Source organism: Cavia porcellus, unplaced genomic scaffold, assembly GCF_034190915.1.
Source record: "Cavia porcellus strain 051 isolate PalLab524CR breed Dunkin Hartley unplaced genomic scaffold, mCavPor4.1 scaffold_20, whole genome shotgun sequence".
NCBI classification, from domain to species: Eukaryota; Metazoa; Chordata; class Mammalia; order Rodentia; family Caviidae; genus Cavia; species Cavia porcellus.
The window spans coordinates 1,130,175-1,156,172 of record NW_026947503.1 but is presented as its reverse complement, the minus strand read 5'-3'; the positions used below and the strand labels follow the sequence as shown (position 1 = coordinate 1,156,172).

The following is a 25,998-nucleotide window of genomic DNA, read 5'->3' as shown; positions in this document are numbered from 1 at the left end:
GGCCTTCCTGCTGGCTGCCCTTCCTTTCTGCCTTCCCCAGTAGTCGCCATTCCTCACCCGTGCCACCAGTCCGTCCTCCAGCTCTGCAGCACAGCCATTTCCAGTATGGTGTAAACATGGAGTCCTGGGCTTGCTGCCTTGAGGTGGAGATACCTAGGTTGCGCTGACAGTAGCACCTTGTTGCGCAGTAGTACCTCACAGTGTAGGTGGCATGGCTGTTTAACCACTCACCCTTTTGAAGACACCTGAGTTGTCCTGTTTTTGTTGTAAATGCTTACAGAAGTCTTCATTTCCCTAACATAAATTGCCAGGAACTTAGTCACGGAGTCCTGTGGTAGGCGTGTGTTCCTTGTTTTAAGAAACCGCCAGTCTGTTTCCTAAAATGTCTGTGCTCTTGTCTGTTCCCACCGGTGGTGAATGAATGATTATATTGGCATTGTCCCCATTTATTTTAACCATTCTGGTACTTGTGTGATGGTGTAATTCTGGTTTAAATTACATCTCCTTAAAGTAGTGATGTTAAGCATCTTGTGTTTCTATCTGCTTATCTACTGCAGTGAAATGGCTTTTTTTCTCAATTGTTTGGTTCTTCCTGTTGCTTGTAGTTCTTTTTATATTTTAGTTACTAGTCCTGGGTTAGAAATACTTTCTGCCAGTCTGTAGATTGTCTCAACAGAGTTTTTGCCAGACAAATACTGTGTTGTGAGTTTCTGTTTTACAGTATCAGCTTTTCCTTTTATGTATTATGTTGTGATTATTATGTGTTTACCTAGCTCTACATTTCAAAGATTTCCTCTGTTTTGCTCTAGAAGTTTTTTTTTGGGGGGGGGGGTTCGTTTTTATCGGTACCAGGGATCGAACTCACGACTGCCTGCTTGCAAGGTAGGCGCTTATGCCACTGAGCTAAGTCCCCAGCCCCTTTGCTTTAGAAGTTTTACAAATTTGCTTTTTTTTTTTGGTCTTTTTGAGACAGGGTTTCACTGTGCAGTTCAGGCTGGCCTCGAACACATAGTGATCCTCTTGCCTCAGCCTCCTGAGTGCTGGGATTACAGGCATAGGCCACAGTGCCTGCTCAGATTTATATTTTATACTTAAGTTGTAGATCCGTTTTTCAGTCAGTGTTTGTTGAAGCTGCCCAGTGTTGTGCTCCAGTCCTGTCTGTTGAAGGTATCACCTTTCCTCCTGTAGCCTGCATCTGCGCTTCCCTCCCAGTCAGGTGAGTGTGTTTGTGCAATCTGGCTCTGGTTCTGCCATCCCACTCGTCTGTAGACGTGGATGTTGCCTTCTCAGTCTTCCAGGTGTACTGTTGTTTCTTGTTTTTAAGATGATGGATTTTTATAGATGCTCTTTGTCAGCATGGGAAGGATCTTTCTTCTGGATGAGTTCTTACCACCAGTAAATTTGTTTTTTTTGATTATGTATATTCATTGTTGTGATAATGTAGTTTTCCTTATTTAGTCTGTTATTATATATTACCTTGATTTTTTTAAATATCAGTAACCTTGCAGCCTTAAGTGAAGCCCATCGGGTTGTGGAACATACTAATCTTAGTGGGTTTTGCATCTTGACAACAGACAGCCCTCAGTGTGCGGATCTCAGCTCTGTGGTTGTCCTCATCCAATTTTCATGCCCACATGACTCCTTAGGTGATAAGTTGGGCTGTGTTCCCTCCTCTTCCCTGGATGAGACTGTAGAGAACTGTGCAATACTTGAAGTGTTCGGTAAAATTCGTTAGTGAAGCCATCTGGTGCTGGAGATTTCATTCTGAGAAGTTTAAAAATTACATCTTCATTGCGTTTAGCAGTGAGGGGACTTTCCTGGTTGTCTGCTTCGTTCACACTGGGTGGTTTTGGTTAATGTGCTTACTAGAAGGACATGGGAGTAGTAGTGATGGTCCCCCGTTACTTAGGCTGCCTTCTAGTCCAAATCCCCACCTTTGCTCTGATACCAGGCATTGTGTTGTCTTTTTCCTGTCAGTCTTGCTGAAGGATTGTCAATTTTATTGATTTCTCTGTTTTCTTGTTTTCAACTTCATTGACTTTACAAAAGCTCTTCATTGTGCTTGCTTTGGGTTTATTATAATTTAGTTTCAGCAATCACCTATAATTTAAAAAACTTCCTTCAAGACAGATTGCTTGCCACAGTGCCTGTGCTTTAACACTCCTGCGTGGTGGAAGGACCCCAGTGGTCTGTCTGTCTTCTCCCACACTTCAGGACTTCAGCATATTCCCTTGGTGCAGATCCGCTGATCTCCACTTAATTCCTAAAGGATATTTTCCTGATTCAAGAGTCCAGATTGATAGTTTTTCTGTTTTTGTTTTTTTCCCAGTGCCTGCCAAACTTCCAGTCTTTCTTGACCTCCATGATTTCATGAAAAACCTGCAGCAGTTCAGTCCTTTTCCCCTGTAGCTTAACACAGCTTTTCTATCATTATTACAAGATTCCTCTTTGTAATCGGACATCCAATTATGATGTAGGTTTGGAAAGTCTGTTATGATTGGAATTTCACTCAGCTTCTCAAATCAGAAAGTTTAAATCTTTTGCGAAATTTGGGATGTTTCTAGCAATTGTTTATCTCTGCCGTTATATGTCTTTATGATGACTCAGATGTTCTCAAAGCTGCATTCTTGTTTCCCTCTTTAAATGGGTTGATTTTTGTTCAGTGACCTTCTTATCCTGTCTCCTCCATTTTGCTGACCAACCCATCCTTTGCAGTCTTTAAAAATACATCTTTCAATTCTAAGATTTACAGTTTTTTAAAATCTTCTGGGGTTTTTTTGTTTTGTTTTGTTTTTTTGGTGAAACTTTCTTTGTTTAAGCTTGTTTGTCACTGGTCACTGAAGCATTTTTATCAGGAATGCTTTAAAGGTTTTATCAAATAACTTGGTAATCTTGAAATTAGCCTCTGCTGATTATCTTTTTCATCAGTTTGGGATTTTCCTGGCTCCTATTTGACCAGTGACTTGGATTGAAACCTAGACACTTCCTTATCATGTCAAGGGACACTGGATCTTATTTAATCCTTGTCTGAACTGATTCTCCATGACTCCACTGCAGCAGCAGAAATGGGAGCAGCACTGTATTCCTACGGTGATGGTGAAAGTCCAGGTTCCCCGCATGGCATGACCTCTGCCGACCCCTGAGATGGGAGTGCCCTTGTTCCTGTAGGGCACCTGCGCTGATCCACATGACCATTGGAAGACGAAGTTCTGACCCCACTGGGGTGCCTGTAGCACTGTCACCCCCATGCAAGAGTGGGAGGGGCCCTGCTGCCGCCCACGGAACTGGACCTTGGGTCCCGATGTTCCCCTCCTTGGCCTTCTCCTGACTCCATAGCAGGGGTGTTGGTGGATTGGGCTAGCGTGGAACCAGCTTCATCTGAAAGATCTTGAAGACATCATTGAGTAATTCTTTTAACTATTCCAAAGCAAAAAGGAATGTAATAAGAATGGCTGGTTCTACATTTTTGCATCTGTCTCTGGCTTAAAATTTGTCCCCTTATGCTTTGTTGTTTTGGAGTGGTAGAAATACAGGGAGAAATCTGGCCTTTTCCTGACATTGCAGGAAGAGAAATAACCTTGCAGATGCCCTCAAAGGGCCTGGGGAGCCCTCATTTTACGGACTGATCTGTAACATCTTACAGGTGAAGGAGCAGTAGGAAAAAGCCAGGCCTTGTGCGCCTGGCAGCCAGTCCACCTTCAGTGGTGTCTTGCTGCTGCCAGATCCCACAGTGGCTGTGAATCTGAGCATGACCTTGGCCCCATGGATCTTGGAAGATCAGCTCTGACCTGATCATTTTTGATAGAGAGGGTATTCTTGTTCTAACATTTCAGTTATTATTAACTTTTCAAAAAGAGACCATATTTGTTTTTATTAAAAAGAAATTTTTTACTAAATTTGAGGTTTTTTTCATGTTCATCTTTGGAGAAAGAATATTAGGAACAAAAGATGCTGGCTGTGAAATGGGCTGTGTTGGTTTGCATGAGTGACTTATGCATTGTATTATTCTTTTGTAATGAGCTGAATTTTAACAGGAATATAGATATATGAATTCTTAACTTTATTAAAAGCAGATCACATTTTTAGATTTCTGGATAGAAAATCCAGCCTTCATTAGGTAACATTTGATTTACCTTAATTTACTGCTTCTTTTAAATTTTGTGACTTTGAGTGAATGTTCCCATTTTTCGTCCTGATGATGAGGGCCTGCTATCTTGTCTTTAGTGGCTTTAGTGGCTCAGCCTGTGGCCCACTGACACAGTGTGACGGTCTATGCTTTCTCTTCTCACCCTGCCACCACAAGAAAGAACCAGCTACCAGAAATAGTTGTGTCTCATTAAGGACATAGTGCCAGTTTCACAGAGGTTTGCCTTAAATTCTGAGTCATGAACATGCATAAAAACATTCCATGAGAATTGACACATCCGGGTGAAAGTTTCAAACAGAATTGAGTTTTAGCAGTAGGAAAATGGTTACAACATAAGCTCATTGATAGTTTTGGATCAGAGGCATCCTTGCAATGGGCTTGGTCCTTGTTAGCTGATGTGTTCCAGTCATAATAAATGCAGCAGATCTTTTTGTCCTCTGGAAAGATTAATTCTACTCCATTTATATCCCCTTTAAGTCACCGCTGCACTTGTGGGGCCTGTTTTTTGCCTGGATAGATATAATGTTGCTTCTGTTTTGTTTTCTTTAATGTCTTAGGGCTCTTGTGATTTCACTTGAGGGTAAATAATACTTCTGGGCAATTTCTAGGAGGCAGTTCATCTCTCTCACCTTTTCCACTTGTTCTAAAGTCAACTGAGCCAGGCAGATGCCTCACGGACAGGGTTGTCTGTTGGTGAAAGGAAGTGACAGTGAGTATCCATGGGGCCCCATAGTTGACTCAGAAGGTAGCACAGTGTGCTGAGCATGTCAGAGATAGCAGGTGAGTTTCATCTACAGAATATCCTGCCTTTCTGTGAGAACATTCTCTATGTGCGTGGCTCAGCTCAAGAGTCAGGGCTCTCGTGCAGAGCTGGAAACATGCAATCCGACTGCTTTCCTCATGCGGGACTATGACATTCCTTTCAGAGCTGTTCTGCCACATCAGCAGCAGATGTTTGGTGAAGAGCTCCCTGATGCTCGAGATGGAGAGCAGCCTGGCCCTGCCAGAAGAAAGCGCCAGCCCAGTATGTCAGAGACAATGCCGCTGTACACTCTTTGTAAGGAAGACTTAGAAAGTATGGACAAAGAGGTGAGCAAGCGCCGCGCAGGACTCAGGCAGCGGGCAGCGGCACTCCCAGAGACCTCGGAGGCTGCTGTGTGCTGGACCTTTGAAGTGGAACTAAGATAATGTTTTCACGCAGAAGCGTACGTTCTTGGAAGCTAGCACTTGTGTCTTTCCTAAGTTTCCTATAAAATAGAGCTATAGCACATTAAGTGATGTAGCCCCAGAGTTTGGCATCAACACTTTGGACAGCCAGGTTAGGGCTTATGTTGAATTCTCAACCAGTTCACTTTCTTCCCAAGTACATAGGACAATATCTGGAGACAGTTACAGTTGTCATGTCAAGATGGGATGCTTCCAGCATCCAGTGGGCAGGGGCAAGAGGAGCTTACCCCCTACACTGTACAGAGTGCCCGTAAGGGAGTAGTCCAAGAAGCCCAGGGGGGGTTCATGTGGAGAAACCCTGGATTAGTGTTTTCAGGTGAACATAAATTTTAAACATATGTACACACAAATTATGACTAGCAGTTTCTTGTATCATTTTAAAATACTATACAGTTTTAGGGAATGTAAGTAGTAAGTATTTTTTTCAAATACTTATGGGGATAATGATACTAGGATTCCATATCTACTTGGAATTAAGCCTAATAACAGTGGAAATTTTTCATAGGACTGAAACAAAACTAAACTAAAAATAATTTTGTAAATCAATTTTGTTGTATGCCTCTTGGTTTTTATTTTAAAACAGCAGACCCACCATTGCATGACTTGATGCTGATATGCAAGGTCTAGCTGTGTGATTCCTTGTCCCATGGCCTGCATTCCTGTCACCACTCCTCTGGGGCCATTGGCCAACCCTTTGGTAGGTTTCACATCTTCCAGTGCTTTTTCTGGCAAGTGGTCTATGCAGTGTCATTCTTTAATAATGTTGCCTTCTGGGTGTTTTGTGAGGGGTGGTTTATGCAGTGTTATTCTTAGGCAGACTGCTTTGAAAGGACCACTGCAGAAAGATGAGTCTTACGTAAGTGTGCAGCAGCACATCTGCCGGGATTCCATCCAGCCCTCCAATGGACAAAAGCTATGCTTAACCGAAAGACTTTGCTCCCAAAGATGCACAGCTAGCTGCAGCTGTTTATCCAGCATCCTTGCACCAAAGTCAGGAAGACTGTTTTTGTTGGATATGCCACAGAGAGCATGTAAGGAGAAAAAGTGTATTTTTAACAATAGCAGAAAAATGCACATAGTCATATTCAATCTCATCAGTAATTCAGTTTTCCATTATCTGCAGGTGATAGTTTGCCTTATAAGGATTAAATCTTTTTTTTTTTTAAAGTTCGTTGTTTCTTTATTTGCCATTTTTCCTCCTTTTTGAGGATCAGTTATTTTGCTTTGATGAAAATATTTCTTTATAAGAGTGTTCCTTGCCCACCACTTCTTTGCCCCCCAGCCCGGATGATTTGATCTAGGAATAGTATCTGCTTCCTGCTGGGCATGAGTGGGGAGGGAGCTGGTAGACCATGATGTGTTTCTGCTTGACCCCCACCACAGTCACAGTTTCCTTCCTGGCTTCCTGATTGCGTCACAGTTTTGAGTTTGCTTTCAGAAACAAGAAGTAACCTTATGCCTGAGATTGTGGAATTGAGTATGTAACATACAAGGTAGAGAGGCTCTGCAGATGGTGTAAGGAACTGAGAGATTGCCCAAGTGGCACTCTTCATGGGTTTCCTCATGATGGAAGTGGCAGAAGAAGACAACAGGGTGATACAATGCTGTTGGTTTAAAAATGACAAAGGCCAAAAGCCAAGGTCCATGTGGTCTCTAGAAGCCAGAATAGGCAGAAGCAGGATCCTTCCTGAAGGGTACATTCTGCTGACACAGCCCCTTGATTTTCATCCTGTCAGACCCACTTGGGACTTCCAGGGCTCAGAACTGGGAGACTGCATACTTGCTAAGGCAGCCTCAGCAAAGGTCCTCCTTCCCACCATTTCCCATCGGGTTTGTGGCTTCATTTATATTTGTGCTCTTGCAGTCTCCCTGTTCTTGAGTCACATAAGGCAGTCACAACCCAGGTAATCTGCTTTGTTTCTGCTGTATTGTGTCCTCAGTGAGTCAGTTGCAGTTTCTGAGACTTCTTGACCACTTTTAATGGGCTGTCATTCCCTGCAGAGGAAGAAGGAAAGGTCTTTGAGGACTACACTCCATAGCAGATAGTAAGAGGAAGGAAACTGGGTACTCCGAAGCAGGCCACTCTGTGTCCTCCTAGGGAAGGTGCATGTGTGTAACACACCTCAGTTTTTTCTTTATCCCCTTCCTCCATCATCTGTCTCTTGGCCTGGTTCCCATTTGAAAAAAATCTCCCTGTTTCATATATATATATATGTATGTATTTTTTTAAATCTGGCTGTTTTTATTTTGGTTTATCTTTTAAGAAAGATATATAATATTTAAACTTCTGTGTCTGATTTTTTTCCATTTAACTTGATGGTCTCACAGCACAAGGTGTTTTTCTACAAATGACTCAAGCTATCCTTCATGTCAGAGTAGTACTCCATTGTGTATAAGTATCACATTTTCTTTTTCTATACATCTGTTGGTGGAATTAGAGACCCCTTCTAGAATTTTAAGTATTATGAATTATGCTGCTATATAAACATCAGTATATATGTATCACTGTAATACTGTGTCTTTAACTCTTTTAGGAAGAGACCTAGAAAGAAAAAGGTAGGTCAAAAGTTGGAATTTCTGGCATTCATTTGTTGATAACGCTCCATATGACTTCCATAGTAATTGTACTGGTTTACATTGCAACCAACAGTGCAGAACAGTTCCTTTTTCCCTGCAGCCTAGCCAGCATTTGGTATTGATTTCTTGGTGATAGCCATTTGTCCTGGAATAAAATGGAATCTCGCTTTAATTTGCATTTCTCGTCAGAAATATTGAACTTTTTTTCAAGTGTGTGTTGCCATTTATACTACTTCTCCTGAGAAATGTTTCATTTCATTTGCCCAGTTTTTGATTGGGTCTTTCATTTGGAAGGGTATAAATTTTGTTTTAGGTTTTTAGTTTTTTAGAAGTTTTTTTTTTAACTTCTTTAGTTCTTTCTAGATACTAGTCCTCTGTCTGTGACAAAGTTTCTTCCCATCCTGTTGCTTATCTCTTCAGTCTTTGGGTTATGTTTGGTTTTGGTGGTTGATTGTTGGTTGGTTTTGATGGGCTCTCACTACGCAGTCCAGGCTGCCCTCAAACTCATTACATAGGCTAGGCTGGCCTCAGACTTGCAGTGACCTGTCTCAGCCTCCAGAGTGTTAGAATTACAGGTGTGCACCACCACACCCAACTGGCTGATTTGTTTGCTGAACAGAAGCTTTTTAATTTATTTAAAAAGCTAATTTGATTTTTAAAGAAAGTTGTTTCTTGTGGAATTCTGATCAGAAAGCCTTTGCCTGTGTCATCAAAAGTTTTACCAATTTTACATTCTAGCAGATTGTTTCTATTTTAACATTTAGTTCTTTGATCCATAAGTCTAGATTGAGTCTTCTCTATGGAAATAACCAGTTTTCCCAATACTATTTGCTAAAGAAGCTCCAATGTATATTTTTGGTCCCTTTGTGAAAGACCAGATGGCTGAATGTGTGTGGAGTCATTGCTGAATCCTGTTCTGTTCCAACTGTCCACATACCTGTTTTTGTGTCACTAATATATTGAGGTTTTTTTTTTAAATCACTATAGCTCTGTAATACAACTTCACACCTGGAGTTGTGATATGTTTTCTGCTTTGCCCTTGTTATCTGGGATTGCTTTTACTATTTTGGGTCTCTTCAGGTTCCATATGAATTTAAAATTTGTTTTTTCTAGTTCTATGAGGAATCTTGTTGATATTTTGATAGAGATTGCCTTAAGTCTGTGTATCAGTTTTGGAAATATGGCTATTTTTACTGTATTTGTTCTGCCTATCCAAGAATAGCAGTATCTTTCCATTTCTGATATCCTCTAAAAACTCCTTTTTCAGTGCATTGTAGTTTTCATTTTAGAGGCCTTTCACTTTCTTGTTTAGGTTAATCTTAAAGTATTTAATTTTTTTCAAGGTATTATAAGTGGTATTGTTTTCCTAATTTCTCAGTCAGTTCATTATTGGTGTACAAGAATACTAGTGATTTTTGTGTTGTGTATCCTGCTACATTACTAAATTTGTTTATCAATTCTAAGAGTTTTTTGGTGGAATTTTTTGGGTCTACTATGGAAGGGATAGTATCATCTACAAATAATGATAATTTGATGTCTTTTTCATATATGCATATATGTATATATCCCTTTTATTTATTTGTCTTGCATGATTGCCCTGGCTAATGTTCTGAGTACCATGTTGAACAGGAGTGGAGATAGTGGATATTCTTGTGTTTCTGATTTAGAGGGAAAGCTGTCAGCATTTCCCGTGTAATACCATGTTAGCAGTAGATTTGTTATAAATAGCTTTTATCAGATTGGGATGTTTCTTTTATGTTTTCTTCAGACTCTTCATCATTAATGGATGTTGGATTTTGTCAGAATCCATTTTCTTGTGTCTATTGAGATGATCTGTTTATATGATTCATATATGTTTATTGATTTGTATATGTTGAACCATCCTTGCATCCCTAAGATGAAACTTAACTTGTTTATATTGTATGATGGTTTTGGTGATTTGTTGCAATCCTCAGTATCATGTTGAGGATTTTTTTCCCTATTCTATGTTCATTAAAGAAATTGACCTGTAGTTCTTCAGTTTTGGAATCAGAAGAATGCCAACTTCCAAAATTGATGTAGAGTACTCCTTCTCTTTCAGTTTCATTAGAGTTTGAGCAACATTGATGTTAGATCTCTCCGAAATTCGTGAAGAAATAACAGTGACTCCATGAGGACCTGGGCTTTTCTTAGTTGGTAGGGTTTTTTACTACCTCAGTTTCATTGACTTTATTGGATTATTCCATATATATATATATGGTCTTGGTTCAGTTTTAATAATTCATATCTATCTTGGAATCTGTCATTTATTCTAACCTCTCTAGTGTGTTGTATCCAGGTTTTCGAAGTAGCTGCTGTTAATCTTCTGGATTTTGGCAGTGTCCATTATGATTTTAGCTTTTTTGCTTCTAATTGCATTGAGTACATTGTCTTTTCTTTCCATTTATTTGTAAGATTGGCTAAGAGTTTTTCTAGTTTATTTTTTAAAGAACTAACTCTTTGATTCACTGTGTCTTTGTACTGATTTTTCGTTTTTATCGGTACCAGGGATCGAACTCACGACTGCCTGCTTGTAAGGCAGGCGCTTATGCCGCTGAGCTAAATCCCCAGCCCCTTTTGTATTGATTTTTCAATGTTAATTTCATTAATTTTCTTATCTTTATAATTTCTTGTACTAGGTTTGGATTTGGATTGTTCTTGTTTTGAGGGTCATCGTTAGATTAATTGAGCTTGCTCTTTTTCTGATGTGTGCATTCACAACTATAAACTTCCCTCTTAAAACTGTTTTCTTTGTGTTCCATAATTTCTAGTATGTTGTACTAGCATTATTTGATTCTAGGTACTAATGTCTTCCTTGATTTCTTTTGTGGTTATTCTAGAATGTGTTGTTTAATTTCCATATACCTGCATAATTTTGGTGGGGTTTTTTTGCCATTGATTTTTAGTTTCATTGCACTATAAGCTGATAATATGCATGGAATAATTTTTATTCTTTTGCATGTCTAGTAGGCTAGTGTGGGATCCATTTTGAAAACAGTTCTGTGTGCTCCTGAGACAGATGTATATTCTGTTGTTGTTTGGTGGGATACTCTTTAGATACCTGTTAAGTCCTCTGAAGTTTTTTTCAACTCTTATATTTCTTTTTAGATTTTTTTTTTTTTTTGGTACAGTTGATCTAGTTAAGACAGTGGGGGTATTACAGTTCCTTTTTTCAATAGAATTTTTAATCTCCTGAATTTCTATTTGATACCTTTTTATGGCTTCTAATTCTTTGCTAAACTGGACATTTATACTTTATATCACTTTGTTTAACTCACCTAGCTTTTCCTTAGTGTTTTGCTGATCATTTTGTTTATTACAGTCCATTACCTACTTGGTTATATCATCTTGAACTCACTGAACATCATATTGATTCTCCCCACACCTCCTCTGATACTCTTTCAAATAATTTGGCTATGCCACTTTTGATTTCCTGGCCATCAGTGCCTTATTGATCAGCTTTGGGAGAGTGGAGAGTTTATAAGATACTTTTGTTACTTTGTCTTCTGTTTCTTTGTGTGTTTGGTTTTTGTGCTCAGGCTTTCAGGTTGATGATACTGGAAAGCTTTGTTGCTAGAATGGGTTCTCTCTAGTTACTATCTAAAAATAGTGATATACTCTAGGCATGGTTAACTTAGGCCTTGGCTTCTTTCCAAAATTCAACCACCTTCTTATTAGGGAAGGGAAAAAGCAATGTAGTTGGGTTAGCACCCACCCAGTTCTCTAGGAATGAGTCCACAGTATTATTAATGACACATAGGCAATCCAAATATTGTACACAGAGGAAACTAGCTAATAGCAACAACCATTGTCACCTTGGCAATAGCAAGAAAACAAATATTAATAGTGTCAAAAATAACCTAGATTTTGACAAACTGAAAGAATTAATAATGTACCATCCTTAGCCACAGAAAAGAGATCTGTGATTATAGTATAAACACAAACCTAATGTTGATCTAGAACTGATGTTGACCTAGACCTAATGTTCACCTACTGAAGGGAATAGCTTTACCTCTGGGAACAATAGAACACTGTTGATCAGCAGTGGCATACAGTTAACTGTCTAAAAGAGTCATAAAGTTTAGTGGTTATGTTAGTAAAGATAGAAGAAGGGTGGGCAACCAGAGAATGAAAGAAGTAAAATTTTTAAAATTAATCATTGGAAGATGAGGAGGAAGAGGAGAAAGGGAAAATGAGATAGAGGATTTTATTGAGTAAAAGGAAATTGATAGTATTAGGTAAAAGCAACAAAAAGCGGGCTGGGACTGTAGCTCACAGCATGAGCAACTAACTGCTTGGCAAGTACAAGGTCCTGAATTCTATTCCTGGTACCAAAAAAGAAAGCAACAAAAAGAAAAAACAGCAAAATAAAGGAAAATTTAGAAAAGGGAGAAAAAAAACCCACCCACCCCCCCCCAATAAAACCAATGATGAAAAAAGAAAGACAAAATTTTAAAAATTGAGTCCAGGGCTGGGGATTTAGGTCAGTGGTGTAAGCACCTGTCTGGCAAGCGCGAGGTTGTGAGTTCAATCCCCGGTACGAAAAAATAAATAAATAAATAAATAATTGAGTCCAAACATTTTTTTCTGTTTTTTTTTTTTTAAATGAATGAGTTCTTTCCATGATTTCTAGTCTTTGAATCCAACAAGCCACAATTTTCCGCACCTAGCCTGTAGGTTTATGGGGTACTTTCCCATCCCTCTCCTACCCCTGCTTTCTCCATAGACTCTGTCTGTATACCCCAGTTTTTGACAATCATTCAAGCCAAAGTTTGGCCTTGTTTACACTGCAAGATAGATAGAGAAAGCCAGTCAGCCCTCTGATCTCTGCTGGATGCAGCCTGTGGAGCAGGCACTCAGACAGGCTGAGGACTTAATGTCAGTGCTTTCAGGTCCAGCCTCCTGAAAAGCCACACTTCCTGGGCCTGATCCTTCCTCCACTGGTGTCCTTCCTTGTGAGCTTAGACTTCTCAAGAGTTCTGGGCCCAGCCGGCACCCTCTCCACAGCTATCTCCAGTGGATGTTGCTGTGCAGCAGTAACACTAAAACCTGAAGTGGAGTTACTCTGTAGTTGTTTTTCAGCTCAGTTTTAGATAGTTATCCCCTCGCCAGAATGGTGCCTAATAAATGCATTGTGGTAGTGTGGCAGGCACTGCACTGTGTTACACTCCCAACTCTGTTTGACCAGGAAAGAATCATTTTTGAAGTAAAACTCCATCCTGATCTTGTGGCGTATAGTAGCCGTGGGCTTTTCTTGGGGCTAGTACTGCTAGCAAGGACTGTACTTTCTCCCTGGTTTGCTGAGTCTCCAGGTTTCTTCTTGGGCACTGGCCTTGTCCATGGTCACACTGGTTGGTTGGTCTGTGCCTCTGCAGCTTCATGCCAAGGAGAAATAAAATATAGAGTCATATCAGATTTGACAGATGGCTGCAGCCAGGGCACAGAATAAAGGGACTGTGTGGCACACAGCTGCTGCATCCCTCCCTGAGTTATTTTTAGCATGGCGCCTAATGACCCTAACCAGTCACCAGTGGTGAAACAGTTGGACCCAAGTGCCCTCCCATCTCCAAGTACCTCTGAGAGACCCCTGGAGCTGGAATTAGACCAGTGTTCCACTCTTCTCTCCCTAGAAAGTACTGGGTTACAGCCTTAAATATGCAGTGTAAACAGCACACACACTTGCACAACCTAAATGGTTCTTAGGCTTGATTCTAGGAGTCCAAGGTTTAAGTTGCTTCAGTCTCGATCTTTGGGTGTCAACTCTCTAAACCCTGGGGGAAGCCTTGAAGAAGCGAGAATAGACCAGATGTGATGTTGGATCCTTGTATGAAATGCATGCCGACAAGGATTGCTGACTCACTGTGAGACTGCCTGGGATTCCCCTCCACACCCAGGCACCCATTCATCATCCTGTGAGACTTACTTCAAAAGGGAGTAGTGTTGAATGTTCAGAAGGATTGATTGTCTAACAGTGTGAGCATGTGGCGTACAATGCTGTGTATCATTTCTCTTGGGACACTGGAAAAGTAGGGTGTGTACATTCAAAATTTCATTATGATAGGCAGGGTCACCTTTTCAGGTGTCCTTGAGAGCTCTGTTAAGTTCCCCAGGGGAAGACCGATGAGAGTATGAAGAAAATAAAGACAGAAACGGAAAGCTGGGGTCAGGAGGAGCCTTTGACCGGATGAGAGGAAGAGACTGCTCCATCACTGCAGTGCAGTTATTGATACATTTGTCATACCACGTCCTTTTGCTGACTAGCTTGCTTGGTGAGCCTGTGTTCTCCCATGCTCTCAGGATTGGAACACCGTTCCCCTCCAGCGCTGCATGCCCTCATGGTGTTCCGCAGGTGCTCCATGCCCCCAGGGCACTCCTAATCACCTGTGCGTTTGGCTTCACAGGTGTGAGCTATTATTAGCTCAGCTTCAACACATAAGAGTGAGAAAGAATTTAGACAGTGAAAATCTGTGCCCAGATAAAAAGTAAAATAAGATTGTTCGCCAGCCCTGGCGGCCTGTCAGTCTGTGGCCTTCCTCGGTGCTAGGGTTATAGGCGTGCCCACCATACCTGGCTCGAGGTGCATTTTGAATGGAGCAAGTGGATGTGGTTCTCCATAGCAGAGTGATAGTTACTCCATGCTTTTAAGCCTCAGGATTTCATAACATCTCAGACTACAGATATTTGCTTTTGCTCTGTGAAATTATCAATGAAAATAATTTTTGAGGTATGGTTACATAATCACAATATAGCCTCCTTGTTTATATTCTGTTTCTGAAAATCTGTCTACTCGTTAAAATGTATTAGTAATCCTAAAACCAATACTTTTTCAGATATTCACAGACATACACAGAGCAGGGAACACTCATCTTCCCTGCTGAGGCCGACAAGGCAGCACTTCTTCCTTAGCTCACATTGGAGACGCATGTTCTCTCTGTGGTCTGCCACCTAATTGCCACACTTCTGACCTTTCTATGCTTCTTACTGATTTTGCTGTTTGAAATCTCACCCGCAGGGCTGCTAATGCCCTCACACAGGAAACTGATGTGCCTCAAGGAGAATATGGATACGTTGCAGAAACTGTGTTTATGCATGCTGACCCTGAGTTCAGTGAGCATTACTGTATGTGCTGGATAAGGTGTAACATATTTCACAGCAGGGTTGTACTTACATGATTGTCCAAGCAGGCAGCTTGTACTACTGGATGGTACTGTTCCTTTCTTCCCACATCCTTACCAGCATTCACTGTGTTCTTAGTGATAATCATTATGCCTGGGGTAGGATGGAATCTCAGAGTTATTTTGTTTTGTATTTCTCTAATGACAATGATAGTGAACATTTTTTCATTGGCCATTTTTACTTCTACTGAAAATTATTTTGGTTCTTTTGTCTGGTTTTTCTTCAGGTCATTTGTTTTCTGGTTAGTTTTTTGGGGTTTTTTTGTTTGTTTGTTTGTTTGTTTGTTTGTTTCTCATATAGTCTAGATAGTAATCCTCTATCAGAAGAGGAGCTAGCAAAATTTTTTTTCCATTTTGTACATTTGTCTTTCTACTCTTGATTTCTTTCCTTTGCTGGGCAGCTTTTTTTTATTTGATGTAATCTTGTTTGTTGATCTGATATTATTTCCTATGCTAATGAGGGTCTATTCAGGAAGTCTGCCTGTACTTGTGGCTTCATGGTTTTCTCTTAGGTTATCTGCTAGCAGTTTCACAGTTTCTGTTTTTGTATCTAGATCTTTGAATCCTTTGACTTAATTTTAGGGTACCGAGTGAACAATAAAAATCTAGTGTCAGTCTTCTGTATGTAGATAACCAGATTTCCCAGCACCATTTTTTTAAAAGGCTACTTTTTATGTGTCTTTTGTTCTAAGCTGTCGATCTACCTGTTGCTATGCCAGTACCATGTCATTTTTTCATTATAGCTTTGTAATATATGTTGAAATCTGGTATTGTGATACTCTTTAGCCTCAGGATTCCTTTGGCTCTTTGGATCTCTTCTGGTTCCATATGAATTTTAGGATCATTTATTCTACTTCTGTGAAGAATATTGTTTGTATTTTAATAGGGATCGCATTAAATCTATAGACCACATTTGATAATGTGCCCATTTTCATGACCATCCAAGAACAAGAGGCATCTTTCCATTTTGTAATGTCTTTTTTTAGTTTTTCTTCAGAATTCAGGTTGGTTACACCGATTTCTGAGTTCAGAATAGGATGGTGGTTTGCTTGCTTGTTGGGGTGTGTTTATGTGTGTGCATGTGTATGCGCGCATAATTGTTGACTTAGATGGTTAGCCCCAAGGCTGTTAAGGTAGGAAAGGTTCCCCAGGAAGCAAGCAAGCAACTTATACTAGAAGGGATATGCTGTTCCTCAAAATTTAGGGAAACATGATGGTCACATGTACCAGTAGCTTCCTTGCAGCAAGACAAGAGAAGGTACATCCCTTTTCACCATCAGCTCCTACAGGTGATGCAGTGCAGGGACTGGGGCACAGCTTCCCTGTCGTGCTAGGTTACATCAAGTTTCACACAGAGGCTGTTGCAGACTCTTGAATTCTAAGTCAATGGCCACTCTGTCCTTTACAGATACTGTATTTGAAGAAAAAGCAAAAGAGGAGTTCCAAGTGGAGGACACCTACTAGGTGTCAGAAAATGCAGTGCCTTATCACATGTGTCCCAGAGCAGCCATCCCAAGAACCACTAAGAGCAAGAGTGCCTCACTGCTTGGGTGCCCTCTTCACAGCCACAGTGAGCTGTCCTGAGTGCATCCCTGCCTCGCCTTTGAGCCCCTTCCTGTTGCTTATCTCAGATTGCTTTAAATAATGGCTTCCTGATCTTCAGGCATTTGTGAAGCCCATTAACACTGAATAGCCCTAGTTACATGGAAACAAGACAGGAGCCCATACTAAACTGAAAGAACGATCAGCCCTAACAGTCCTCATGGGTTGTGTGCCATTTCCATCTGTTTATAGTAGAACTCTATACCAACCAATTTAAGAATCCAGGATGTGTACTCTTGACCAGTAGATTTTCTTTCTGTTGAGTACTAAAACATCTTTTGCTAGGGTTGCCCCTTCAGTGGATTCTCTGCTGGAAGCATCTACCTTAAATATGGTAAAGTTTCAGGAGCCAGAGTCATAGGTCACTTGTCTGGCTTTACTGTTTTCTTTCTGCCATCTATGTTCCAGGTTCCCACTGGGTGGGGTCTTAGAACACACATGGTGGTCACCTTGTAATTGTGTGCGCCTGTTGTCCTGTGGCCTCAACAGGAGAATAACACAGACTTTGACCCTGATCCTGGCAGTCATTGGTTTTCAGGGTGATTTTTCGGTCCCATTGGCTACCCTACACTGATGCAGCCCCTCTTAGCTCTGCTGCAGAGTTGTTAAAACGTGGCTTGGAGCACAGCTCTGGCCTGTTCCTTTGTTGAGCCTTGCTGTCTCTGCTGTGAACCAGGCAGTGTGAAGCACTCTACATCCCAAGAAGGCTCAGAAGTTCTGCAAGTGAGTCTTTTATTATTCTACTTTTGAATTATAAAATATAAGCAAGTGTAGTGAAGATCACCTGGGTTAATTTTTTGTCCTTTGTGTACACAGAAGAGTTTTTCTAAGGTATAGTGAGGACCGATACAGGACTGCCCTTACATGTTTCAGCCTCATGCCCCCACCATATCATCAGCCCCTCTAATTTTAGCAAAATGGCATCTGCTTCCATAGTAAGAAAGATTAATTTGATTTGGTTTGGTTTGTTTTTTGTTTTTTTGAGACAGTATCTCACTAAGTAGTTTAGGCTGGCCTTAAACTCAATGCGATCCTCCAGCCTCGGCCTCTTGAGTGCTGGGATTACAGGTGTGTGCCACCACACCTGGCTTTAAGGTTGGTTCTTGTTTTTACTTTTTGAGGCATTGAGGATCAATTCCAGGGCCTCTTGCTAGCTAATAATACAGTGTACCAAGCTAAACCCCAGCCCTGGTGGTTAGTTTGGTGGAACATTGAACATTTGTTTAAAATTCTTAAGGAATTACAAAGCTTAGTGTTTCATATTTGTTTCAGTTAATGTTTTTACTGTCCTGGATAGTTTAAGGGCCATTTGGTGTGAGCTAATTTAGAATGTTAACTACCATGTTCTAAAGAAGCCACAAAACCCACAGGGCTAGTGTCTGCTCTGTGGATACACGTACCCATGGTGGGGTAATGTCACCATATTCCTGTCACATCACCTCATTTTCTCTCTCGTCTCACAGCAGCACTCAGTGTGGGGCTGGGGCTGTTCCAGGAAACTCTCCACATGAGAGTTTTTCCCAGTCTTGCTATATGTCCCGCCCCTACTGTGCGTCACGTTCCGCACAAGCTGCACGAGACACATGCCCTTTGCTGGAAGCAAATGGTCTCTGGTAATTATTATATCTAAAATAGGAACATTTCCATTGGTTCAAAGTGCTGTGATGAGAATTTATTCCAGGAGCTATGGAGAACTCATCTGGGGACAGAAGGGTGATGGTGCTTTCCTGGAGGTGATTTTGGTTTATGTTTGTGCTGTCATTTTTTTATGATGATGTCCTGTATCTCTTAAATCAGTTTGTTAGTGAGCAGAGTCATTGGCAAGAACAAGGTACAGGGAACTTTGTAAATGGCGTCCCTCTTCTGAGGAGCTACCTGCTTCCTCTATTCAGCAGGCAGGGACTAAGTCTGCCTCTGGATGGGGAGGTGAGGAGACTGCTGCAGACAGAACCAGAAAGTCTTGCCCCGTGTGAGAAACACCGGGTGAGAGGGAGAGCAAAGCAGAGAAGGGCCAGGCTGGGAGGATGAACTGGCCTGGGCCTCCTGAGGATGGGACCCCAGGGTGCAGGATAGAGAACAGAAGTTCTGCCACCACCTTCTCCCCTTCTTGTCCCCCCCACAGTGAGCACATGTATTGTAGAGCCGAACCAGAATACAGGTTCACAGCTCTAGGCCACCAGATTGTACGTCTCCTTGTCCTGTGTGTGCCACTCTTGTGCCTGTGATACGCACATCCCTGTGTGCACTCCCCTCAGGTTTGCTCCCGTCTGCTCTTCTTTCCTCTCTCCACCCATCCTCCAATCCTGGAGATCAAATCCAGGGCTTCCCCACTGCAGCGCTCCCTCCCCAGCCTTTATTTTAAGAGTGTGTCTCACTGAATTGTCCAGACTGGCCTTGTGTGTATAATCTCCTACCTCGGCCTCCTTAGCGGTGGGGTTACCACTGTGCACCACCAACACCTGGCTGCGTCTTCTGTTCTCATCTCCCTCATTGGCAGGTAGCTCATTGGAAATTATGCAGGTCTCCTGGCTGCTCGCGGGAGATCTGTCCATGTGTGTCAGACCTTAAGGATGAGACGTTTCTGTGAAGTGTGGGTTGTGGCACTAAAATAGAAGAAAATTCTATACTTGGAGTATAATCAGACAATACTTGTTATGTAACAATGTAATATATAAAGTTCATTTATAGGCCCAAATAACTAAGTTAAGTAGTAGCTTTAAATAATCAGAGCCCAAGAGATGATAGTTGCAACAAAATAGTAAGTAAAAGGAAAATACTTCAATTTGGAGGGAAAACCAAGCAGTGGCAGCTTCCAAGATAGCCATAAAAATCTAGACATAGTAGGAATAGCTGCTAGTTCTGAAAGGTCCTGGTGGCAGATGAGAGTTGGGAAGGTGTCTTCCCCACCCTTCCAGGAGCCTAAGGAAGCACCCTGCTATCCAGCAAGTAGTGGGAGGTACCCATCAACTCCATCTCCTGCCTCTTTACCAGGACCATCTCCACTCATATAGAACTGCATGTGCTAACTGCGTGAGGTGAGGTGAGGGTGGGGCACCAAATACACTGGAAACCTGGAGAGGAATTCTTTAATGCTAGATATAAACCTCCACAAGCTCCTGGCTCGCTGTACAAACAGACATGGACTATCAGCTGTGAGAGCTGACCTAGACCAGGAGCCATTGCCTGAGTGCGGAGGGCATTTGAGACAGAGACAGCAGCATTGCAGACACTTTGAAGTGCATCTCTGCACTGGCCACAGAAGGCAAGGCAGAACTTACGTCACCAAGCTGATTGCCTGCAAATCACAAAGTTAACATCATCTAGGGAGAAACAAGATCCATTTCAGACAACCACAACCAGTTGCCAGCTCTGAGACAGCAGATGGGATTTCCAGGTAGAAGCCTTAGGGTCACCCGTGTAGCCACATTTACTGAAGGCAGACAGTCCCAAAGTGAAGAAAAAGGTAGGCGTTCTCAAATAAGAAATTACAGCTACAGAGAAGAACCAATTTCAGAAACAAAAAAATATATTCAAGATAGAAAATCATTGAAATGTACTGGATGGATGTGTTCGTGATAGATGTGACCGAGGAATAATGTAATAAACCTGAGGCAGGATCTCAGAAATTACCTGAGAAATTACAAGCAAGAAGGAAACAGATTGGAAAAAGAATGGCCAAAGCTCTGGGCAATCTCCATGGCCTAAAGTTGTGTCACAGAGTTTCAAGGGAAAGTGTGTGAAGACTCAAAGTAGTGGCTGAAAAAGTTCTAAAATACGGAAGCAGCGGGGACATTTGGTTTCCTCTCATGCAGACTAGCTCTCCCAGTTGTAGAATGAAATAAAAACACAGCCTAATGTTACTTCCTCAGGTCTGAGTCGTTTCCAGCACTCCTTCTGACTGGATCAGAGGAATGTGTGTAAAAGGGATTTGTGTGGGACCTTGAGTGTGTGTGAGCTCTATGTCAGGTGGAGAAAGGACCCCCAAGGCAGAATTTATAAATGCATCTCACCAGGCTGGTTGTCTGGGGAGAAACTGTAGACGGTTAGGAAATACAGGGCAAAGGACAACTCTTGTCCCAAGTGAGGAGCACAGAGGCAGTCATGAGGCGGAGTTAAACAGCCCTCTGTTCTTTGGTATGTAGGATGCATAGGGATAAGGGCTATGAAGTTTTCTGCGTTAGGTAGGTGATGCTAGTTTCTAATTTGGTACACTTTATGCAGGTTTTATAAACAATTAAGTATTTGCCAAAATTTAACTGCTTGTTTTCATGACATCTTGAAACTTTTCTTGGTGTGTTGTCTTCGGTCTTTTTTTTGATTAGCCAGGTGAGCTTTACCACTTTGTGTTTGCATCTTGGATTCTGACCCAGTCCCCTGGGATTGAGCAGAACTGGCCCCAGATCTTCTGCCCGTGGCCCTGCCTGCTTCATGTGGTCTTGGGTAAAGTGCTCCCCCCACGGATGATATCAGGAGACCCACTGACATAAGCAGGTTGTAGGCTCCCCAAAGTTATGTTTCAGAAGAGAAGTCAAGTATCAGAGAAGTCTGTGCCTCACGTGATTTCACTTTGTGGTTTTAGGAAGCAGGTAGCTCTGCCATTACTGTCATGGACTTTATTGCCTTTAGAAAAAACTGAAATTGATGATACCTGAAAATGTCATTTAAATATTGCAACAACAAAATAGGGACACAAACATCAATCATTTTATTTCCCTCTCACTTGCCTGTTTCTAAGACGCCTCAACTGCCTTGAGGAAGGACTGGGAGTCATTGAGAATAGACGGCAGCCTGAAGCCAGGAGCCACTGTGTTCTTCGCCTGTGCTGGCTCTGAGGCCACCCATGCAAGCTGCCTCCTTACCTATCCATTTGTTTCTTTCTGCAGTCTTTTCCCCTTCAGTTAAAGAACCTGCAAAAGTATGATGGGTGCTGGTTAGGTGGAAGTAAGAACTGAATAGGAACCAGCTATTCCTACTACGGCACATTCTTTCCTGCTGCCTGTGTAGCTCACTTAAGTTAAAACTGTTCAGGGTGCTTTCTTTATGGAATTCATCGTTTGTCCAGTAAGTTTGAAGCACTTCCTAACACATCACACCTTCTCCCAAATACTTTAGGATAACAATGAATGATAGATTAGAATTTGTCCAGGAAATTAAAGGGCTAAACCCCTATCTGTGATCATACACTATTTATAAATCGGAAGATTATGTTCAAAACATACACATATGTATTAGCAATTTTGAGAAACTATTATTAAACAACAGTTATGCTTTTTCTCTGTGTTAGTTTGTGGTTTTTAATCACAGTTGTGATTTGATCTTACAAATTATCCTGCTTAACCAAAATCCTTGTAAGAATGAATTATTTTATAAATCGTACCATCTAATCAATAGAGGTTGGTGACCCACTTTTACAGTTGCACACCTATGATCCCAGTACTCAGGAGACTGACATAGGTAGCAGTGAGTTGGCGGGCAGCCGGAGCCACATCTGAGTTCAATTCCAGCCTTAACGACATAGCACAACCAAGTCTCAAAAATGTTTTAAGAATGTTTTAAATGTAAAATTTTTTGAATCTAAAAATGACAGTGTCCTTCATCCTTCTTAGAGAAAGTATTTACATTTAGTTGGAGTTTGTTTTATTAAATTGATAAATGTTTAGCAGAAATGTTTATGCCTTTCTTTGAGGTCTGAGTACTTCTTAAAAGTTTTGATTACTAACATTTTAGTAAGTTAAACTTTTTATTATATATGAAAATGTACATGCAAGAAGAATTAGTTATCTTTTGTTTTATAAAAGATTTGTCACCTCCTCCCTCTAAGTAGAGAACTTCTTGGTGAGCTATAGAGCATGTCATTTGCATAAGTCATTTTTGGAACGTATGTACTGCCTACAGCTGGCATCTGCATGATGGTTTAAATCCTGCTCAGCAATTCCTGAATACCTCAAGTTTGTTTTCCAAATTTGGAATTTTCTTCATGTGTCACTGAAGTTCCTCTTTGGCCCTGAAGTGCTTTCTTTTAACAAAAATATCTTCTCAGTTATTATCATTCCACTTCAAAATACATGTTAGCCACTGTATTATTTCTTTGTGCTGCATGACAAGTTATTGTAAATTTAGCAGCATAGAACAATCCTGATGTCTGCTTGCTTCTTGGGTTAGGAATTGGGCAGGGAGGCTGGGGCTGGCAGTCCTCTGCTGGTTTACAGGCTACACTCAGTCCCTGATTTCCTACAGCTGTGGGACCAGTGCCTATGCTCAGAGAGCTTACTGCAGTCCCCATGGCATCGAAGGGTCAGTGCTGTTCCTCCTGTGGCCCTGAAACCCATGAGAAAGTCCCTTCTAATTGACCAAGATAGGACCCAGCATAAGAGTGATGGGCGTCCTGCCTTCCCTCGTGCCGTCCTTGGAAGGCACAGGCTCCTGCAGTTAGGGTTCCTGGCCCGCCACAGGTGGTATCCACACAAGTAATTCCACCCACTGTCAGGCAGTGTTCTGTGTATAAAGTACACAAGATTCTGTTGGCCATGATAAAAATGAACCTAATAAAGGACAAATACAATAGAAAAGACCCACAGTTCAAGCAATCATGAAAATGCACTATGCGGTTTTACCAGAGGTAGCAGTAATTGTATCTTAGCCTGAAAGGGAAGTGTGAGTGGCATGCCCTGTGAGTCAGGAATTGCCTGGCACAGCAGAAGTCACACTGTTACATAAGAGAGGAAAAGGCAGGCTCAGAAAGCAAGAGGGCAGTCTGGTTCTCAGAATTAGCATGTACCTGCAGTATCACAGTTTTAAAGATGGGTGAACTGGAGACCACGTGGTTCTGTGCAGCTCTGTTTCTGTTCTTTTTAGGTCACTGGTAAACTTTCTAGCGAAAGTTAATTCTAATGCATCCATAAATGCAGTTGTATTACCAAAGTGACTACAATGTTTGTTGTTTTGCCAGGGTAAGAAATTCATTTATAATTGGTTTCAGATGCTTCAGGAGACATTCATCCCTTAGAGTTCATGTGAGTGGTAGCTTTCCAAAGAAGGATACTGTGACCGTCACCTCTGTCAGCTGATGTAGAGTAGCTAATTCATGTGTTTCTCATACTCACCCACTGCTGATCCAGCCTACAAGGCCAAAATGAGAGTGTGTGCCTGAGTGTGTTGGAGGCCCTCCGTACCATGTTGTCAGGAGGGCAGAGAAGACTGCTGAGCGGCAGGCTACAGTGCAGCCTAGATGAGGGGCGGGCTCCGGGCTCCCTGCAGCTCTCCTGCTGTGTTCTGTGCATTCCGTTTCTTACACTGAAGTTGTGTCTTCCACCTCCTTGTCTTTCACCTCTTCCTTCCCTACTCTTTCTCTAAGCCATCTTACCTCACTTAGCCAAGTCAAAGGCTGTAGTAAAGTTAATTTTCCTTGGTCCTGCCCCTTACAGCTTGATTAATGAAAACGTGTGTTTCCTGTGTTGACAAGATACAGTAGCATTTTACTGATGAGTATTTGCCTTTTGTTTGGTAGAGATTTTAGGACTTCATTCAGTATAAATTAAATTTTGTGTACTTTGTTTATGTACTTTTAAGTTTTTTCTTGATAATTTAAAGAAATTATTCTTGAGTGTTTTGTAAATAAAGCAAACAGTTCATTGCAGGTGACTATTTTTTCAAAAGATACAATATTTTTGTGAAAGCCTTGGAAACATAGGCTCATTCCTAAACAGATTCTTTTATGTCAGTCTGATGTAGAGGAGAGCAGTCATAAGTACAACTGAGAAACAGTCACATTTGATGTGTATTAGCAATTTTGGTTTGGTTGTACAAAGTGTTTCTCTGACTGTTTGCAGCCAGCAGGCAAAATTAGTACACACTTGGGTTAGCTGTCTGCTATACACAAGAGCTGATGAGGATGTTTGAGATCATTTTTTGGACTGAGACATGCCACCAGTGGCCAGCCGCATAGAAGGTCCCTTACCGGTAACTCAGTGCTATAACTGTCTTGCCTGCCTCAGGGCCCTTCGTGGCTGTGCTGTCTCGCCCGTAGCCTGGGAGAGCTTGGAGCAAAGGTGAGACGTGAGCCCCTGAGGGATGTACCAACTCTGGGAGCCTGCTCTCTCATGAACAAAACCCTCTAGCCATGTGATCAGACCAGCAAATAAAATGAATCTCCCTCCATGGGTAGATGGCTGAACTCATACCTCTCTGCCATGTACATTTTATTTTCTGCACCTTCTATACCACACCATTTCTGTGCAGTACACGCAAGGAGGTGAAAACTTGAGTGGCCGAGTGCTAGGGCTAAGCCCTGGTCCTACCCATACCTCCTATACATAGGAGTCTCCCACCTGCATGCTGGAGTCATGTGTACCTGTTTCCTGGATACTGGGGTTCTGGGAGGCCCTCTGGCAGTGTCAGACCCAAATATGGTTCTCTAAACTCACCAGCTCTCTGGCTGCCTATTCTCTCTCATCTGTTGCACAGTCCCTGTTTTCTCCCTTACTTCCCTCTGCCTAGGTATCAGAAGTAGTAGAGAGGGTCTGCCTTCCTCTCCATCACGTTGGCACATCCTAAATGTGAGGTAAATTGAAGAGAAGCAAGTGAGCAGACAGACGGGAGGGCTATGCCTACCACACAGCTGTACCCCAGACTCTAGCATGGAGGACCCTTGCTGTTTCTAAGGAAACCATGTTCTCATGCTCACGGGTCTTACTGATCCAGAAGATTTTAATAAACACCCTGTTGCCTGAGAACTATGAGTACAGTGCACTGAGGGGATTTAAACCTATGACCAGGAGACCGTCATCCTTATTCCCCAGAGACTCTGACGCTGCAGGTGTGCTGCATTGAGTCTTGTCACGGGTACAATCAGCCGCTGTCACGTAAGGCTTGGCTTTATTTTAGACACCAGCATTCCAACAAGGAGCAAAACTAAACATCTGACCCCTAGAGTAGCACTGGCAGCCCCCTGGTGTGGGACAGTGGGAAGATGCTGCCATCCTTCCTTTGGGGCAGGCTGGGTCACATAGATCCTTCACAAAGCTGGAAATCTACTGACTGTTGGCCATTTGTCAGGTTGACGACATCCTTGGAGAAGGCAGCGATGACAGCGACAGTGAGAAAAAGAAGCCAGAAGAACAGGACGATGATCAGGAAAGGGCATCTCAGCCCAGAAAGCCCAAGGCACCAGCGGCTCACAGAGAACAACCTCTTGGATCATCCTCATCCAGCGAGAGGAGTGCTGCAGGCAACCGTGGTGCCAGGTGAGGGAGG

General features: G+C 41.9%; 1 protein-coding gene across 3 annotated transcripts in view; it reads left to right on the top strand.

Annotated features, from left to right (window-relative positions):
- Ctdp1 (CTD phosphatase subunit 1) overlaps window positions 1–25,998 on the top strand; it is an 85,222-nt gene that overhangs the window by 40,558 nt on the left and 18,666 nt on the right. For 2 of the 3 annotated variants that reach the window (XM_003463330.5, XM_013145194.3), the window contains exons 11-12: window positions 5,074–5,236; window positions 25,801–25,988. In XM_003463330.5, coding sequence (XP_003463378.1) covers window positions 5,074–5,236; window positions 25,801–25,988 — 351 coding nt within the window. The remainder of the gene's footprint in view (window positions 1–5,073; window positions 5,237–25,800; window positions 25,989–25,998) is intronic. The other variant, XM_005000691.4, reaches the window with a different exon arrangement.